Raw genomic sequence first — 16506 nt, 5'->3', positions numbered from 1 at the left:
ATAGAAGGGTCCTGGGAAATTACAGGGTTAAGTCCATCATTTCTTACCCCATTTTCAAGATGTGAGAGGGGATTTCAAACTGATAGGTGCTCTAGCCCATCCAGGGGCGGAGCCACCATTGGGCCAACGGGTTCAAAGAACCCGGGCCGCTGACCAATCAGGGGCCGCGTCTCGCGGCCTCAACACGCCCCCCCCGCATCTGACGTCGGACGTGGGGAGGCTAGTTTAGCTCCCAAGTGGGGGCCGCGCGGCCCTTCGGGAGCTAAACAAAGCCAGCCAGGAGCGGCTCTTCCCTGCAAAGGTAGGGAAGAGCCCCTCCTGGTTGCACGCTGCGAATGCAGCACCAGCCTAAGTAGCTCCTGAAGGGGCCACACGGCCCCTTCAGGAGTAAAAAGGCTGGTGCTGCTTTTGCAGCACAGTCCAGGAGCAGCTCTTCCCTGCAAAAGGCAGGGAAGAGCTGCTCCTGGGCTGTACTGCGAAAGCAGCGCCAGCCTTAACTTAACTGCTGAAGGGGCCGCGTGGCCTCTTCGGGAGTTAAAGGGCTGGTGCTGCTTCCGCAGCCCAGGAGCAGCTCTTCCCTGCAGGGAAGAGCCGCTTCATTTAACTGCCAAAGGGGCCGCGCAGCCCCTTTGGCAGCTAAAGGGCAACTCTCCTGTCCTGGGCCGAATGGAGCCTCAAGGCTCCGTTCGGCCAGACCACGCCCCCGCGTCTGACGTCAGACGCCGGGGCAGGGCTGCGGCGGCCGTACACCGGCTGCCGGCGGTCCCGCTCTGCCGTTGAGCCCATCAGAAAACAGCGCCCATTAGAAAAGCTCACCTCGTTGAAATATGTGAGGGTAATGCAATCTGACAGGGTGTTGAAAACTGACACGCTAGTCCATCAGAAAACAGCACCCATCAGAGTTAAAAATGTTGGGGCCCAGCCCAGGAGTGGAAGTATGGTCCCTGAAAACTGATGGGAGTCCAGTCCAGGACTGGAACTCAGGACCTGTGCGTGCAAACAGTACTCCCTTTGCTGTTATCCCACATAATGACAGCTCCTCACCTGCTCATAATGGAACTTGACAGATGCAGCTTTGTATTAGCAAAGTTGCACAATCGATTAAGCTTGCCCATGTTCCTGCAGGAATAAATGTTTTCAGACAATGCCTGTCATCCAGCTGAATGTGTTTCTAAGAAGTCTGCTGGGTTCACAGACAATCACTTGCAAGCTTGTGGACTACACAAGTCTCTTCACTAACTGTGAAGTTCTGAACACCCAAGCTGTGCTGTTGGGACAAGGGAATCCTTTAAAAATGTTTTGTCAGAGACAAACAGTATGCTGCTCTTCTGGTGTCAACAGACTCCATAATATAACCCCTCCCCTTGCAATTAATTTTAAAAATAATATATCAATGTAACATTATACTATATTACTTGAATAATGTAATATAGGACTCCAGTATTTAAATGAGTAGTTTACATGAGAAGTTAAAAGTTATATTTTAACTCAGTAAAATCAAGGAGCAACTCAACATTGTGCCATGCAAGATAAATGGTAAGAGCTTCGGACAGGTTTCTCTAAGGCACTGGCTACAAATGGAGAGGCTGAGCATGCTCTCTTCTTGCCAGCAAATGTTGCCATGCAAGATAAAGTGTAAGAGTTTCTGATAGATTTACCTTCAGGGTAAGGGCACCGGCTTCACCTGGAGAGACTGAGCATGCTCTCTTCTTGCCAGCTCTCCAGGCATTTCACAGCACTTCACATTTGTCTTTTGGATACAGTCATTCCGTTTTTATGTTTCAAAGGGTTTTTTTTTTTAATGCAAAATAACACATACAACATCTGATGCTTTTCTGCAGAACTTGGATTTCCTTTCTTCGATATTTCCTTTCTTCGATATTTCCTTTCTTCGATATTTCCTTTCTTCGATATGAAAATCTGATAGGGGTTGTGGGCAGACAACAGGAAGAAGCTTCATTTGACCATACTGAGCATGCTCCAATGCTTTTGAGCATGCTCAGATGCACACAGGAAAGAAGGCATTGTCAAGTAAGAGAAAGTGTTACTCCACCGTCCTCTCTCTCTAACGAAAGAACACCCTTCCTGCTCTTCCGCCCGGGTTTTCTTAACTACCGCTTGCGCTTCCGCCCGTGTTTGTTTCCCGCTCTGCCATGGGTCCCTCTAGTCTCGTCACTCGGCCTTTCAGTTCCTCCTCTCGGCTGATTCCCTAGCTTGGCTGCCATGCCCGGTTCTTCGGTGTCACGGCGCGGCGCCGCCGCTGCCGCCGCTGCTTCACCACCTCAAGTCTCGGTCTTCCCTTCCCCGCAGGAGCTCGGCTCGGCGCTGGCCCAACTGGTGGCCCAGCGGGAGGCTCAGTCGGGGACAGGCGGTTGCTTTTCCCTGGGCCTGTCGGGTGGGAGCTTGGTGCGGATCTTGGCCCAGGAGCTGCCTGCTGCTGCCTCCGCCTCCCCTGACCGGTGGCTCCTGGCTTTTGTGGACGAGCGCCGGGTCCCTCTGGATGACCCCGAGAGCAACTACGGTGCTTACAAGGTAGGGGCACTGAAGGCAAGGACTACCTGGGCGGACAGCAGGGGGAACTGAACCGGGGTAGGGTGGGAGGGTTGTTGCTCTCCCAGAGGCTGGTTTCCTAGGAGAATCCCCTTAAGAGCATACCCCATCTCTTCTTCTCAATGGCAGATGTGCGAGTCGACCTTACCCAGTGATGCTGAAAAGTCTCAGCCTAGCTTGGGCTGGGCTGGGCTGACTTGTTTTGTGCGATCTGTATTTTTGTGTGTTTGGTATTTGTTTTGCAAGTCTCTCCGTGGAATGTTTCACCTATTTAATCTATTTTTATGCAGTGCCATTGATGCACATGGTACTTTCCTTAAACAAAACATGCAGGTCCCTGTCGCAGGGACCTTGCAAACTAAACTTTGTCAAAAGGGGACAAGGAAGGAGAGGAGAGCTGATCTTGTGATAGCAAACATGATTTGGCCCCTTAAGCTAAGCAGGGTTCACCATAAGTGTTTGCACTGTAAAACATTCCCCTTAGGGCATGGAGCTGCTTTGGGGGAAGAGCATCTAGGTTACAAGTTCCCTCCCTGGCATCTCCAAGATAGGGCTGAGAAAGATTCCTGCCTGCAACCTTGGAGAAGCTGCTGTCAGTCTGTGAAGACAATACTGAGCTAGATAGACCAATGGTTCGACTCAGTATATGGCAGCTTCCTATCTTCCTAAGGGAAGGAAGAGAACCAAGCTATATATGGCTTTTTTTAGTAGACTTTGGAAAGAATATGAAAGACACAAGCCTGTTCAAAGATCACTTATTTGACTGTTGTGTGGCATGTGGTTTATTTCAGACGAATCTCCTCTCTAAAATTGCAATACCTGAGGACCAGATTGTTGTCATCAACCCATCACTACCAGTAGAAGAGGCAGCTGCAGATTATGCGTCAAAGCTGAAAGAGGTATGGCATGAGGATGTTAGGTTTGTGCACTTGTAAGGAGGAGTTGGGTACTCCCTTGTTGAACTGCTATTACACAACTTGTGGGCTGAGAGGCATTGGCTGAGATGAATCCTCACTGAGCATTTTTGGCAAGCACCCTTTAGACTCATCAGTTCCTAGTCTGGTTTGCTTCTTTATTGTTAAAGCGGCTGGTAGATGACATTCCAGGCTATCTGGCAAGAGTATGCTCACAGTATACCTAACTGCAAGAGATAGTGTGGTTTATTGGATGGTATGCTGAGGTTGGACCTGTGAGCATCTTGTTGATGTCCAACTTCTTGCTGGGCCCATTCTAAAGGCCCAGGACAGGTTAGGAATGGTAAGTTCAATAGGCATGTGTATAGTACTCAATGAATATATACTGTTTATTTTTGATATGTATAGTTCACCATGCCTCAGGGTCACATAATACTTGGTTCTTCCTCTTCCTTTCATTTTTGTCCTCCCCCTGCAATGTTTATCCTCGCAACAACCCTGTGAGGCATGTTAGGCTGAGAGGTAGTGCATGGCAGTTGCCAAGTGGTGATTTGAGCCACCCAGGTCATTCTAGTGCTAGTCTGGCACTCCAAAAATTACACCACAATAACTCTCATTGAAAGGTGGCTTCCACTGGAATAGTTGCTGAAAAACCACCCAACAGAAGTTTTTATGGTGTTTCTAGAATGTTTAGGTGAACAATTTGTGCTCCGTCTATTATTGAAATAATACAGCACCTTATAGTTTGGTACAATATGAAAATATTACACTCTGTGTTTTGACACTGTATAGAATTACACTTGAGGTGAGCTAACTTAAGTGGATATAACTATTAGATTACACATCAAAATCTAGAAACCCACAATGCATACGCTTATAATGCAAGACACACTGAGTATTGGAGAGAATCTGAAAAGCTCTCTCTTGAAACAGAAAGCATGAAGTGTTCCAAAGGTTGGGGTGCTTTCACACTAGCCAGGCAGCTGAAATTTTGTAATTGTTTATTCCAAGCAACTTTAAGTTAGTATCTGATAATAGTAGTCTCTGGTATTGGATGCATGGATAGACTGATTGAAGCAGTCTCTAGCAGAGAATGAGGAGACTGTTAATCAAGAAACTTGCCCTTTCCCATCCTGTAAGCAACTTGAAGGTCATAGGTCAAGACTCAGATTATTGCCTCATAACAGAGGCCAACATTCCAGCCCAAGCCAAGCAAAACCAGGCATGGGATGGCGTGTTGGGCTCCTTTACACGGTTGAATCAGCAGGGTGGGGATTCTTTTAGCAGCCAGGGATGTGCCTCTCTGCTTGCAGAACACAAGCTATCACTGCTACTACTATGAATATTTACAAGCTGGGTTTTCAGGAATAGATACAGAGCATATTTAGATTCCATGTTCTTCTAATTTGATTCCTAATTCATTTGTGGTTTTTGAAAAGTGTTGGCAAGTTAAGGTCATCCCTCTATAAAGTTTTAGAGAATAGCTACCTGCCACCCCCATTATGAATGGTTATTTCATTCCCTGGTTGCATTTGTGCCCTGCAGGCCTTTCAAGGAGAGGATATGCCTGTGTTTGACCTCTTGATCTTGGGAGTAGGACCAGATGGACACACTTGCTCTCTCTTTCCAGACCACCCCGCTTTACAGGTGAGCCAGGAACAGTGGTGAATTTTTGTCTGTTGCTTTTGTGTCATCTTGCTGGCAGTCACACCTCTTTGAGCTGAGTGAGTAGCAAGAAGTGGTAGGGATGGCATTGACCCAGGTCACAGAAGATGAGTATTCTGAGCAGCTGATTGGAATCGGATTAAGGCTTACTAGTATCTAGCTCATTCCTGAAAATCAGCTGTTCTTGTTTCTTTTTTAGAAATGTCTTAAGCCATAGAGCTCACTAATATTCAGCTAATGCTGTTGAATAGGCTCAAAGCATTTTCTTATCATTCTCACATAGGTATTGACCAGATGTTTGCTCTTGCCCCCTTTCTCTTTGCCTTGCACCATCTGCTTCATGACCTTTAACCCTTCTCCTCTTCCTTTGTTCAGCTGTCCTCCTTACTCTAAACACTCTCTGCTTTAAGGTGAACACTTGGGAGTGCTTGGAAGGTATTGTTAGGGGCCATCACCTAATTTAAAGACTGATTGGTTGACTGAACGATCTAGTTTTTAAACTATTTAAATATAATCTAATTCAGAAAATTTATATCATGCCAACATCTCAATATAGGTGCCATTTGATGATTCTGAAGAAGTGTAATACTGTACAACTTAACAAAAGCTACAGTTAATGATTAGAAGGGAAGTCTGTCCTTAATATTTTTATTCCTATTACAATAGTACAGAACCAAAATAGCCTCAAAAAAAAATGCCCTTAATTCACAGCCCCACAGATCAAAATGTACCACCCACCACTTAATCAGCTAATGTTTTTGTTGATTAAACTACCAATGAAACAGATGAAAACTTGCTGCCTGTGTATTTTTGTGTGTGTATTTAAATTATTATTTAAAACATGTATATACGGCTTTTTAATAAACATTCAAAGTGGTTTAGATAGGAAAAGGTGTGAGAGAATGATTCCACCTTAAAAGCCACGTCTGAACCAAACACACACCAGCAACGGCTACTGGGATGAATAGGTGCTGTTGCTCTCCCCCTGCTAAATAAGAGAGCCCCCACTTTAAAGGTGCCTCTTTGCCTTGTTGTTTTTGTGAGTGGGAAACATAGGAAGTGTAGAAACATTTCTAAACTTATCTTGCAAGTATTTAACTACGTCAACAATATGTTGAGGCAGTCACTGGCGGGGGGCGGGGGGGGCTTTGTGCACCTGAGCAGGGCACCCCATTCTGCCCCCTATGTGCACTCCCCTCCCCCTTTTCTCCCTTTTTGCAAAGCAGGCGGAGGAGGGGAGGAGAGAAGGTAACTTTCCACCTTGCTGGTTCTGCAGTAATCTGCTTCCTGAGGCAACCACCTCACCTCATGGAAGGGCCACCTCTGTTCATTGGATGTTGAAACTTTCCATAAGGGAATACATTTATTTCTGCACTTCTATTTTTAATATTTTTGTGGGGGGTTTTCTGTAGCACCTTGTCACAGCCAAACATCAAAATGACTAAATGCTGTCCTTGTACAGCCATAAGAGAACATGGCATGCACTTATTGTAAGCTGCCTAGAATTCATTTGAAGAAAGATGGGATATACTTTTTTGAAATATAATAAAATAGACATTCCAAATATGGTGCCTAGATGATTTGCGGTTTCTTTTTCTTTTTCGCACTCTGCTTTGTGTATCGTCAGACTAAACTGCTTACTGTGCTGTTGCTTCAGACAAGAAAAGCTGATGTGGCAGGATGAGAAAGCACTCCCCTTTAGACACAGGGCTGTTTATACAGTTTGCCTAAGTGAGGGGAGCAGAAAGTCTCTTTGGCCTATTAAAGCATTTCAAAAGCTCCTGAACTCTGATACATGTACACTCACTCACTTGTGAGAATGTGCCAAGAACTGTGTAGAAACATGCCATAGAGTTATTTTAATATGTTTAAAAAGCATACTTCTTATTCCAGGGTACTTCTTTATATTGCTTTTTGGGGTGTCTCAGGTGTATCCCCTTTAGGACATCAAGACCCACAAGCCACTCTCCACCCTTACCTGTTCTATCTGCATAAAAAAGCGCGAGGAATCCAGAGCTGCACACAAGCAGTGCAGTCTCTGTTCATAGGAAGGTGCAGTGTCAGTGAAGACTCTTATGGCACATTGAACTCCCATTTTGCTGGGACTTCTGCTTGCTCTTCTGATTCTGCACAATCTGAGAATGTACAAAGCTTCCTGTACAGATGCACCCTGAGAGTGCTGTTACATCTCAAGTATTTGGAAATTATTCAGTTGCAGATGGAAGAAATGCAATGGAAATCTAGAGCTTACTAAATTTAGAGCTTACTACTGAAATGTACTCTAGCGTTTGGCACACCATGGCCTAGATGTTGCCACGCTGTAAAACCCCTAATCTTCCTCCTTCCCTCTTTCCCTCCCTCTCTCCTTTTCTGTGTTTCATATCCTCTTTCCTGTGGTAGGAGCGAGAGAAGATAGTGGCTGCTATTAGTGATTCTCCAAAGCCGCCCCCAGAGCGGATTACGATGACCCTCCCTGTGCTGAACGCAGCCAGGAGTGTGGTGTTTGTCGCCACTGGGGACAGCAAAGCTGCTGTCATAAAGGTAACTTGCATTGCATGTGTTGGGCTCAGGTGGTTTTTGTTACAAAGGGTTTGCTAGAGTGTGGTTGGATTAGTCAGTGGGTGCCTGGATTCTCTAGAGCTAGAGTACTTAGTACTGCTGGGCTTGTAGGCTGAACAGTTAAATCACTCTGCTTCAGAGTGAAATTGGTTCCTTGACTGACTTGCAAATTATTCTCCTAATGAAGAAACAGGTGTATCTTAATCATTTTCTGCCTGTTTTACAATTCCCGGGAAAGGAGAAGACTTCTTTCTTGCCAGAACAGGCAGAGAGGAATAGTGAAGCTCTCAGGACCAATTTACCCCTTGTTTTTCCTTGTGTTCCCAGAGAATAAGAGAAGCAGATAGAGTGACTGCTCCTTGAAGCACCAGTGTTTACCTGTTTAAAAGCAGCAGGACTTTGCTTACTCTGGCATCAGCTGCCTTTGCCGGATAGGGGAGAGGAGCTGCTGTCTGAGTAAACGAGGTAGGGTTGTTCTGATGACAGCTTGGTATGTGGCAGTTCCTCTGCTCTGGAAGCAGAAGGAAATCCTGCCAGTCCTAAGAGCTGAAACAGGCTATGGGGGACTCCTCTATACCTGCATTCCCTTATTAGGAAGGTAAAGCAGGGATCAGCCCTAAGATGAGATGTGATTGCAGGACAGCTTCCTTCCCTTCTAATGACAGCTGAGAATGGGCTTGGATGGACACTAGGAATGGTAGCTTATGTGCTAGAATGGGCTGTGTTATCTTGCATTTTTTAAGAACTTAGAACTTTTTGACTGCTGTAGGTTCCCAAAAAAGTTAGGCAAACGGAAGAACTTCTCCATGCATGGGACTTATTTTGCACAATGCTGTTTCTGAGTGGGATAGCTGAGCTTATGCTGAGCACTGGAGCCCCAACCACTAGATATCCTTTTCGGGCCTCACTCTGACTTCTGAGATTTTATTAGGAATTGCCCATATACACTGCGGTGTATAAATATCCTCTCTAATAAAATGCTTGGTGTCCGTCCGTGGACGGACACCAAGCATGCGTTCGTGCCTCGACTGTTCTGCGCGTGCGCAGAGCGCACGCGCAGAACAGAGCAAGGGACAAACGCACGAAAGCACCCGGCAGGACCCGGCGACCATCTTGGGCGGCCAGAAGCGGCCGCCCCAACGAAGCCGGGAAAGCGGGGGAGGGGGAGACTGGCGGCATTACTGGCGGCAAAGGACCGCGTGGCAGGAGCCGCCATACATCGAGAGTGGCCAGAAAGGGCCGCCCCAGGAAGCCGGGAATGCGGGGAAGGAGGAGAGCATTAGCGGCGGCAGGACAATCCAGCCAGAAGCGCCCACCTCGAAATAGTACAGCGGCCAGCACACACAACAGAGAACGGGGCGGCAGAACGAGGCGGCGGCGAAGCCGCCAACGAGGACTGCCGCGCCACCCGAAACCCGCCAAAAAGCCACATGCCAACTTCCCCGCATTCCCCCCCCCAAAAGCCACCTAAAACACCCTACCACATTGCGCCGCCCCCACCTATCACACTCCCACCCAACCAGCTGACCAAACCCAACTTACCCACTGCAGCCCACGGCAATCATCCAAAACAAAAACAAAACAAAACAAAACAAAAAAACGGAGCTCAGCAAAACAGCTCCTCCCAGTGGAAAGCCTCTGCTCAGACTGCCAGCATGGACGTGAGGAACGCCTATTGCGTCACTTGCGTCCATTACAGCAGTCTGGGAAGCAGCCTAGCATAGAGAGGAGCTCCTTTCGCAAGCTCCTCTCTTCTAAAGAATCCCCCTCACAAACAACCAACACAAAAGTTGCATTAAGCACTACACCAACACACAGTTACACAAAGCACAACATACAGCCCAAACACAACAATAAAGAAATAAAAATACAGCAACGGCTGTAAAAAAAAAAACCAGAAAGAAAAAGAGAGAAAGAGAAAAGGGGGGGAGGAACACACACACACACACACACATATACACAAAGTCAAGGGAAAGCTAGCGCCCGTTATTATAACGGGCTTAAAAATACTAGTGGTTAAATAAATACATACTTTCAAGCCTATCTTTGCAGCAGGCTTTGGGACTCAACATTTGCTTTCAAAACACTGGATGCCATTCTGATCTTTAGTGGTACACTGCTCAAGTGGCAGAATGTGAATGGAATGGAATTCAGTGAATGGAAGGAGACTGGAGCTCAGGCAAGGGGTTCTTGCATGAGCAGAAGTGTTCTTTGCATGAACAGAACTTGGGTGAACACTTGACTAAAGATCTGGATGCTACCCACTGTATGCTACCAGAACCTATCAATCACCTGGATTTAAAACACATTTTCATTTCGACAAACAGTGCTGATAATCACACTGTATCTTGGATAGCAAAGATCTTTTGAAAGACTTTGAAACTGTAAATTTTTTTTTAAAAAAGAATAAGATTTTTGAAAGGGGTAGGGTAGACTTCTGTATTTTGAGTACAATGTGTAAATGGTTGAGTTTCAAGCTCTGAGATCCTAACATTCTTTTTTCTTGGGACAGCGTATTTTGGAAGGAGATGAGGAAAACCCACTGCCGGCTGCCCTGGTCCAGCCTCATACTGGGAAGCTGTATTGGTTTTTGGATGAACCAGCTGCTAAGGAGTTAACTATTCCCTTTGAGAAGCACTCCATCTTGTAGAAGCTCATGCCCTGTAACCTTTCAGGTTGGGGAAGGGGGAAAGTCCACCAAGTGCGGGTTGATCCCGGCCCATTAACATTCCAGGTCACGGTCTCCACGTCTGGTCGTAGCGCTCAGGAGCGGCACTAAACTAACACTGTCTTTCTTTTTTTCTCTTTTTTCTTTTAAGAAGTGGTATGTTTGTGGAGCACTGTGTAACAAATATGATAATGTCTTTAGCCAGGACAAAGTGTGAAATGGGAACATTTAGGTCCAGCTACTAGTCGTAAAGGGGATTGCAAGGAACGGCGTTACAGTCTTTATCATGTGAACGGTCTAATGTGGTGTAAAGTGAATGCACAATTAAAGATGTAAATTACAGCCATTCAGCGCTGGCAAAACCCTCTTCTGTGTATGACTTTTCTTCAGGAGCCAAATACTGGGAGGAATGAGGAGGGAAACGGTGGAGGAATCTTGCTCATCCCACTGTGTTGCTAACAATTGTCATAGATCAGACTAAATCAGCCCCGTGATTTCTACTCTTAACCGCTGCCATCGAGTAGACTCTTGTTTTCTCGGGCTGTATCTACTGTAACAGCCCTTCAATCTTTGAAAACCTAGTCGAGTGGAAAAAACAAAAAACCTAATAGAGTGGAAAGGCTTTAGGCATGGGTTGGAGAAAGTCAGACAGAAGCTTCTAATCTTTAAATACAACAATTTTTTACTTGGGGAAAAATTAGTCAATTTAAAACAGTAGCTTTGGTTTATTGGTACAGCATAACATTAAAAAAACACCCAGTTACCATAAGAGCATAAGTTACCACAAAAAACCAGTTTCCATAAAAAATAAAATGGTTGGAAAAACGCATCTAACTGACCTATCTAATACTGGTCCCTAAACTCAATCCTCTGTAGTTACCTCAGCTTCTCTGCTGCTGCAATCCAAGGACATCTCAGTGTGGGTTATGCTTCTCCACGTGGCTCGAAGGCAGGACTTTGCAAATTATGTTGAAGCTTTTAAGAGCCAGTGCGAGTCCGAACTGGTTCAGGCCCAGCTGGGGGGGGTGGTTTAGGAAGATTAGAGGGGGGAAATTTAATGGTGGGCTTACCACCATTGCAGGGCTTTGGGGGAGTACTGCTGTGTGTGCGTGGGGGGGGTCTCTTGTGGGTCCCCCTCCCCCAGTCTGAAATGGCCTGTTTCGGGCTTCTCTGCGCTGGCAGTGGCCATTTTGGAGGCTGCCACACATGCACACTTGCCATCTGCGTGGCTGGGTCACGACCTGGCCATACAGATAGCCAGGGTGCATGTGCTGTGTCTAAGCCTGGTCAGTGGTTTTAAATCAGTCTTCAACTAGTGGCAGGCTACCTCAAAGGAGCAGCATTGTTCCTAGATTTGGGATCAGAACAATCTCTCTACTGAGAGTAGATCCCTGGAAAGCACAGAGTAACCCTCATTTCATCACAGGGCAGTTTTACAATAAATGTCTCCACTCATCATTCTGTTTAGTTGTGTTTTTGTAACAAGTGCTGCTGTTCTGTCAGTGACCCAGAGCCTGGGTTTATAATACCTTCTTGGGATATTGGCCACATTCAGACAGAATGGCTAGCTGCAGTTAAAGGTGGCCACGGTTCTAATTCTTAACTCCAATTTGTGTCACAGACGCAGAGGCGTAACTAGGGAAAACGGCACCCGGGGCAAGCACTGAAATGGTGCCCCCCCTGCGCCCCCGCACCGCCCCCCCCCCAACATACTACATTATACTTAGGTTTTTCCTCACAAGCGCCCGCTGCCGCCGCCAAGCCAGGCCACTGACTGGCCGCCAGGCGCCAGCAAAGCAATGGGTGGGGGGGCTCAGGCGGCGCGGAAGGGACCGCTCATGGGGAAGGGGGCACCGATGCGCTCCCTTGGCTGCTGCAGCGCTGCTGCACTGAGCAGGAAACATTTGTATTAACAAAAAATAAAAATAAATAAATAAAATTGGTCATGGCGGCGCCCCCCATGTGACCAGAAAAGATGGCGCCCGGGGCACGTGCCCCCCCGCCCCCCCTATAGTTACGCCTCTGCACAGACGTCAAACCGTGGCCAGCCAAAATCCAGTTGCAGGAGAGGGAAGCCCCTCCCTGCTGTTCAGCCTCCGAAGCCAATCTCAGACAACCCTGTAGCCGAACTATGGGCAAAGAGTCACCAGCTCTTTGATTAACTGTGCTGAGCAGTGCGGCAGTTTTCCTGAAGTGACTCATACCTGCTCTTCCTGACCAGTATTTCCTCTAACAGGGATTCCTAGATGTTGTTGACTACAATTCCCATGATTCCAACATCTGGGAATCCCTGTTAGAGGGAACACTGCTCTTGAAAATACCACCAATCACCGTCTTGGCCATGATCTAGAAGGGGTGTGCCAAGCGCAATCATGAATTTTCCGACTGTTCTGCCTGCCCTGGGCATGGACAGGGCAATGGAAGCCCAGAACTAGCATGTCTAAGCTGAATCCGGTTTGAATTAGTTACCTGCTGTGGAAAAAGGCCTAGGCCTGTCCCCTCACTAACAAAAGTAAGAAACTACTGAGCTAAGATGGGGATCTACATTTCGTTGCATGCCCTATTTTAAAAAACAAAAGGCAAACAGAAGCAACACTTCCTGCCCCCTCCCGCCCATGTAAAATGGAAACGATAGAATATGTTGACCAACAGCTAACAATATTGGAAAGTCTTAGAACTGTCCCCTTTTTAAAAAATGAAAGGCAAACAGAAGCAACACTTTCCCTCCATGTAAACAGAAGCAACACTCTTCCCCACCCTGACTTACGTAAACATGGAAGCAACAGAATAAATTGCCAAACAGCAGCAAGCAATATTAGAAAGACTTTTTCTCCCATCCTTAGAACCTGCAGGCAGGCAAACAGAGATTTCCCATGGAGACATTTTCCCCAGTACCTGTGGAGGAGAGGAAAAGAAAATCTCAGTGGCTAGTCCAGGTGAAACACCCTTCTCTCACCTTCCTTTTGTTCCTAACATTGTAAAAATTGCACGTACTGCACCACAACTATGATGACTCACCTCACCATCAGTATTTTACTTGAATGGCCTCTTCTGTGCCTTTAATTCTGCAAAAGTGTTTATGATCTCTTGAATGTCCAGGTTCTTTGCAAGTTCATTTTCAATGGACAGCAGTGCTAGATTGCTGAATCCCTCATGACATACTACTTCTTAGATAAGGTTTTATAAGTTTCAGTTTGGAGTGGCTTCTCTGCAGAAGCCACTGTCACTGGTATGGGCAGGAACAGTGTTCTCTCTAACAGGGATTCCCAGATGATGTCGACTACATCCCCTGCTAACTGGGCAAAGAGGCACCTTTTACCATGGTGATTCTCTTTATTTAGCAGGGGGAGAGTAACTGGCCCTGTCCACCCCCAGCACAATACTTCCAGTGACTGTTGCTGGTGTGTGTCCTATGTTTCTTTTTAGAATGTGAGCCTTTTGGGGACAGGGAGCCATCTTATTTATTATTTCTCTGGGTAAACCGCCCTGAGCCATTTTTGGAAGGGTGGTATAGAAAATGAATTATTATTATTATTATTAATAATAATAATAATAATAATAATACAACTCCCAGAATCCCCAGTTGCAATAGCTTTTGCTTGGGAATTATGGGAGTTGTAGTCAGCATCATCTGGGAATCCCTGTTAGGGGGAACACTGGTCAGAAAGAGCAGGTATGTGGGAAACAGCCGCACAGCTCAGCATAGTTAAATCTACAGCAGTTCAGCTACTTGCTTTATAGTTGTCAATTTTCCAATTTCTTCTTTCACAAGATTTCTAAATCTTACCATCTGCTCAGGAAAAAAGGATGAGAAATCAGTGTCCTATTTCACAAGCAGAACTTCTGCAGCTGCATACAAGTCGTCATCACTTGCTGACATTAGTGTTGATGGATGAAGCACAGTAGAAGTCAAATCCACATCATGGAGGCCTTGAAAGTGGTGTTCCAATTGAGAGGAAGCTATATCAAGTGTCTGAAAGAATACATTGACTCTAAATCTGTCCTCTGCAGACACTGTTGGTTGGTCCTCACATAACTCCTCATGAAATGCCTTGACCCTTCATGTACATTGATCTTCAAACTCCTGAGATGTTCCCCACTCCTTTGAGATTTCAACAGCAGTACTGAGAAAGGAGCTGTAATAACTTTTGCTTGAAAAAGTAGGAATCTTTTCCAGAGAAGTTGCAGCTTTGCTGAGGTCAGTGTTTGGAGATTGTAATACCTGCAGAATGCTGTTAGTGGTTTCCAATACTTTTGAGAGCAGGGCAACAAAGACAAACTCAAATTGCTCAATTTGTGATTTCAGACCCTTTGCCTCTGTAGTGATCAGCCACCCCTCCCCTAAAGACTGAACCGGAAGTGAACACTGTTCTGACTGACAGGCTGGTGAACTCCAGGGCTCAGCCAATCAGCACACCAGGTGGGTGGGATGTAGAGGACCATTGGGAGGAAGGAGAGGCTCTTTGTTAGAAGCAGCAGGCTGGGGGTGTGGAGAGCAGCACATGTAGCCGTGAGAACTGGCTGCAGGAGAATGTTCCTTCTGCAGGTCCATTTGAATAAACTTGTTTTTAATTTTGTTCTTTTCTTTTACAAGCCTCTCTGAGTGGATTTTTAACTCAGGAGAAAGAGGAGATGAAAGTGGGCTTTTATTCCTCTGGTGCAAACATGCCTCAGCTCAGCAACAGCTAGTAGTTTTTTCACCATGTGCAGGCTTGCACGTGGAAGATTTTTGTACTTTTCCAATAGTGAAAGAAACAGAGTTTTCCCTAGGAATTCCACCCCAAGCCCAGGGACGTTCAACCTCTGTAATGGGGGGGGGGGAGTTGTTGGGAATTCTCTCTGGTAAGAGATACCCTTCTATTACAGCAGAGTGCACAGAGGCAAAACACAGCGTAGTCTGCTTAGGCATGCATGTATGCTGAGAGTAAAAGAAATTTGGAGCCAGTTCATAGTTTCAAATCAATATAAGGAGTCTTTATTAGTGAACTCCATTCTAGATAGGAAAGTGGAGAGATAGGATCTCTAATGTAACTAGCTAGCTGGATGCAGAAGGATGGTTTCTGCATCTCTGCACACATGGTGCAGGGAGAGAGGAGCGTGTGTGTTGCAAGGGAGAAGAAAGGGAAGAGGAAGTGGCAGGAAGGAAGGAAGGAAGTCCCTGAGAACAGCAATCTACATATCAAAGGGATAGTGTCAGAGCAGTCGAGAAGGGATGACCAATGTCTTGACCCCTCTTGCCCTCTGACTCACTAATCTGTCCTCCTCTGTCACTGAGACATGAGACAGCGCAGAGTCCTTCACTTCCAACAGGGGTGGGGTGGGGTGGTGGCAGCCATTTTTGAACCTACCAGAAATACAGAAGAGTTTTAGGAGTAGCCTTTGCCAGAAAGCTCTGCAGGGATGAGTCAGCATTTCTTTCCCTCATGTTTGCTTGCTCTGAGACAAAGGCTATGATCAGCTACAGCCTCTGAGATGACATCTCACATTCTCACTCTGGAGAATGGTATTCACGCTGTGGTTATCATAATCCAATTAATTGCTTTATTGATAGAAAGACAGTTTCTCCTGAAAATGGGTCATAGAGAGCCCGTGCAGGTTACAAAGCCGACCAGATTCCAAAGACCCCTTGCAAAGTACAAAACAGTCGTATCTTGTCAATAGAGGGAATTACATAATTGCTTCAAATTACTTAAACATAGCAATCTGTTAGCTGAACATTTATATGCAAATTGAAAACAAGGAAGTTACAGTGACAAACCGTATTTATTCTGCATGATCAGGATGCTTTAGATCAGGGATTCTCAAACTTGGGTCCTCAGGTGTTATTGGACTTCAACTCCCATAATCCCCAGCCTCAGTGGCCTTTGGTTGGGGATTATGGGAGTTGAAGTCCAATAACACCTGAGGACCCAAGTTTGAGAATCACTGCTTTAGATAGAGTCATGCAAGGTATAATTTGTCTTTGCTGTCTCCTAAAGCATTATTCAAATCTCAAGGGACCTTTCCTCCAAAATCTATTTCAAGCTAAAAACCCAAGCATAGCTATTTCCTGCCTGCCAGCTAAGCTGTTGTCTTGTTTTCTTGCAAAGCATTTCTTGCTCAAACAGCTCTAGCATCAAGCTAGCAAAATGGCGTTGGTTTGGTCAAGCA

General features: G+C 46.1%; 1 protein-coding gene across 1 annotated transcript; it reads left to right on the top strand.

Annotated features, from left to right (window-relative positions):
- The first annotated feature begins 2017 nt into the window (after positions 1 to 2017).
- Positions 2018 to 10721, top strand: PGLS (6-phosphogluconolactonase). The gene is made up of 5 exons (XM_053303537.1): positions 2018 to 2532; positions 3342 to 3449; positions 5010 to 5111; positions 7530 to 7670; positions 10201 to 10721. Exons 1-5 carry the CDS (start codon positions 2224 to 2226, stop codon positions 10336 to 10338), a joined length of 798 nt encoding a protein of 265 aa, XP_053159512.1. The 5' UTR covers positions 2018 to 2223; the 3' UTR covers positions 10339 to 10721.
- The last annotated feature ends 5785 nt before the right edge of the window (positions 10722 to 16506 follow it).

Source organism: Hemicordylus capensis, chromosome 2 (genome assembly GCF_027244095.1).
Source record: "Hemicordylus capensis ecotype Gifberg chromosome 2, rHemCap1.1.pri, whole genome shotgun sequence".
Classification (NCBI taxonomy): Eukaryota; Metazoa; Chordata; class Lepidosauria; order Squamata; family Cordylidae; genus Hemicordylus; species Hemicordylus capensis.
The sequence above is the reverse complement of the archived record's forward strand: the minus strand, read 5'-3'. Positions and strand labels throughout refer to the sequence as shown.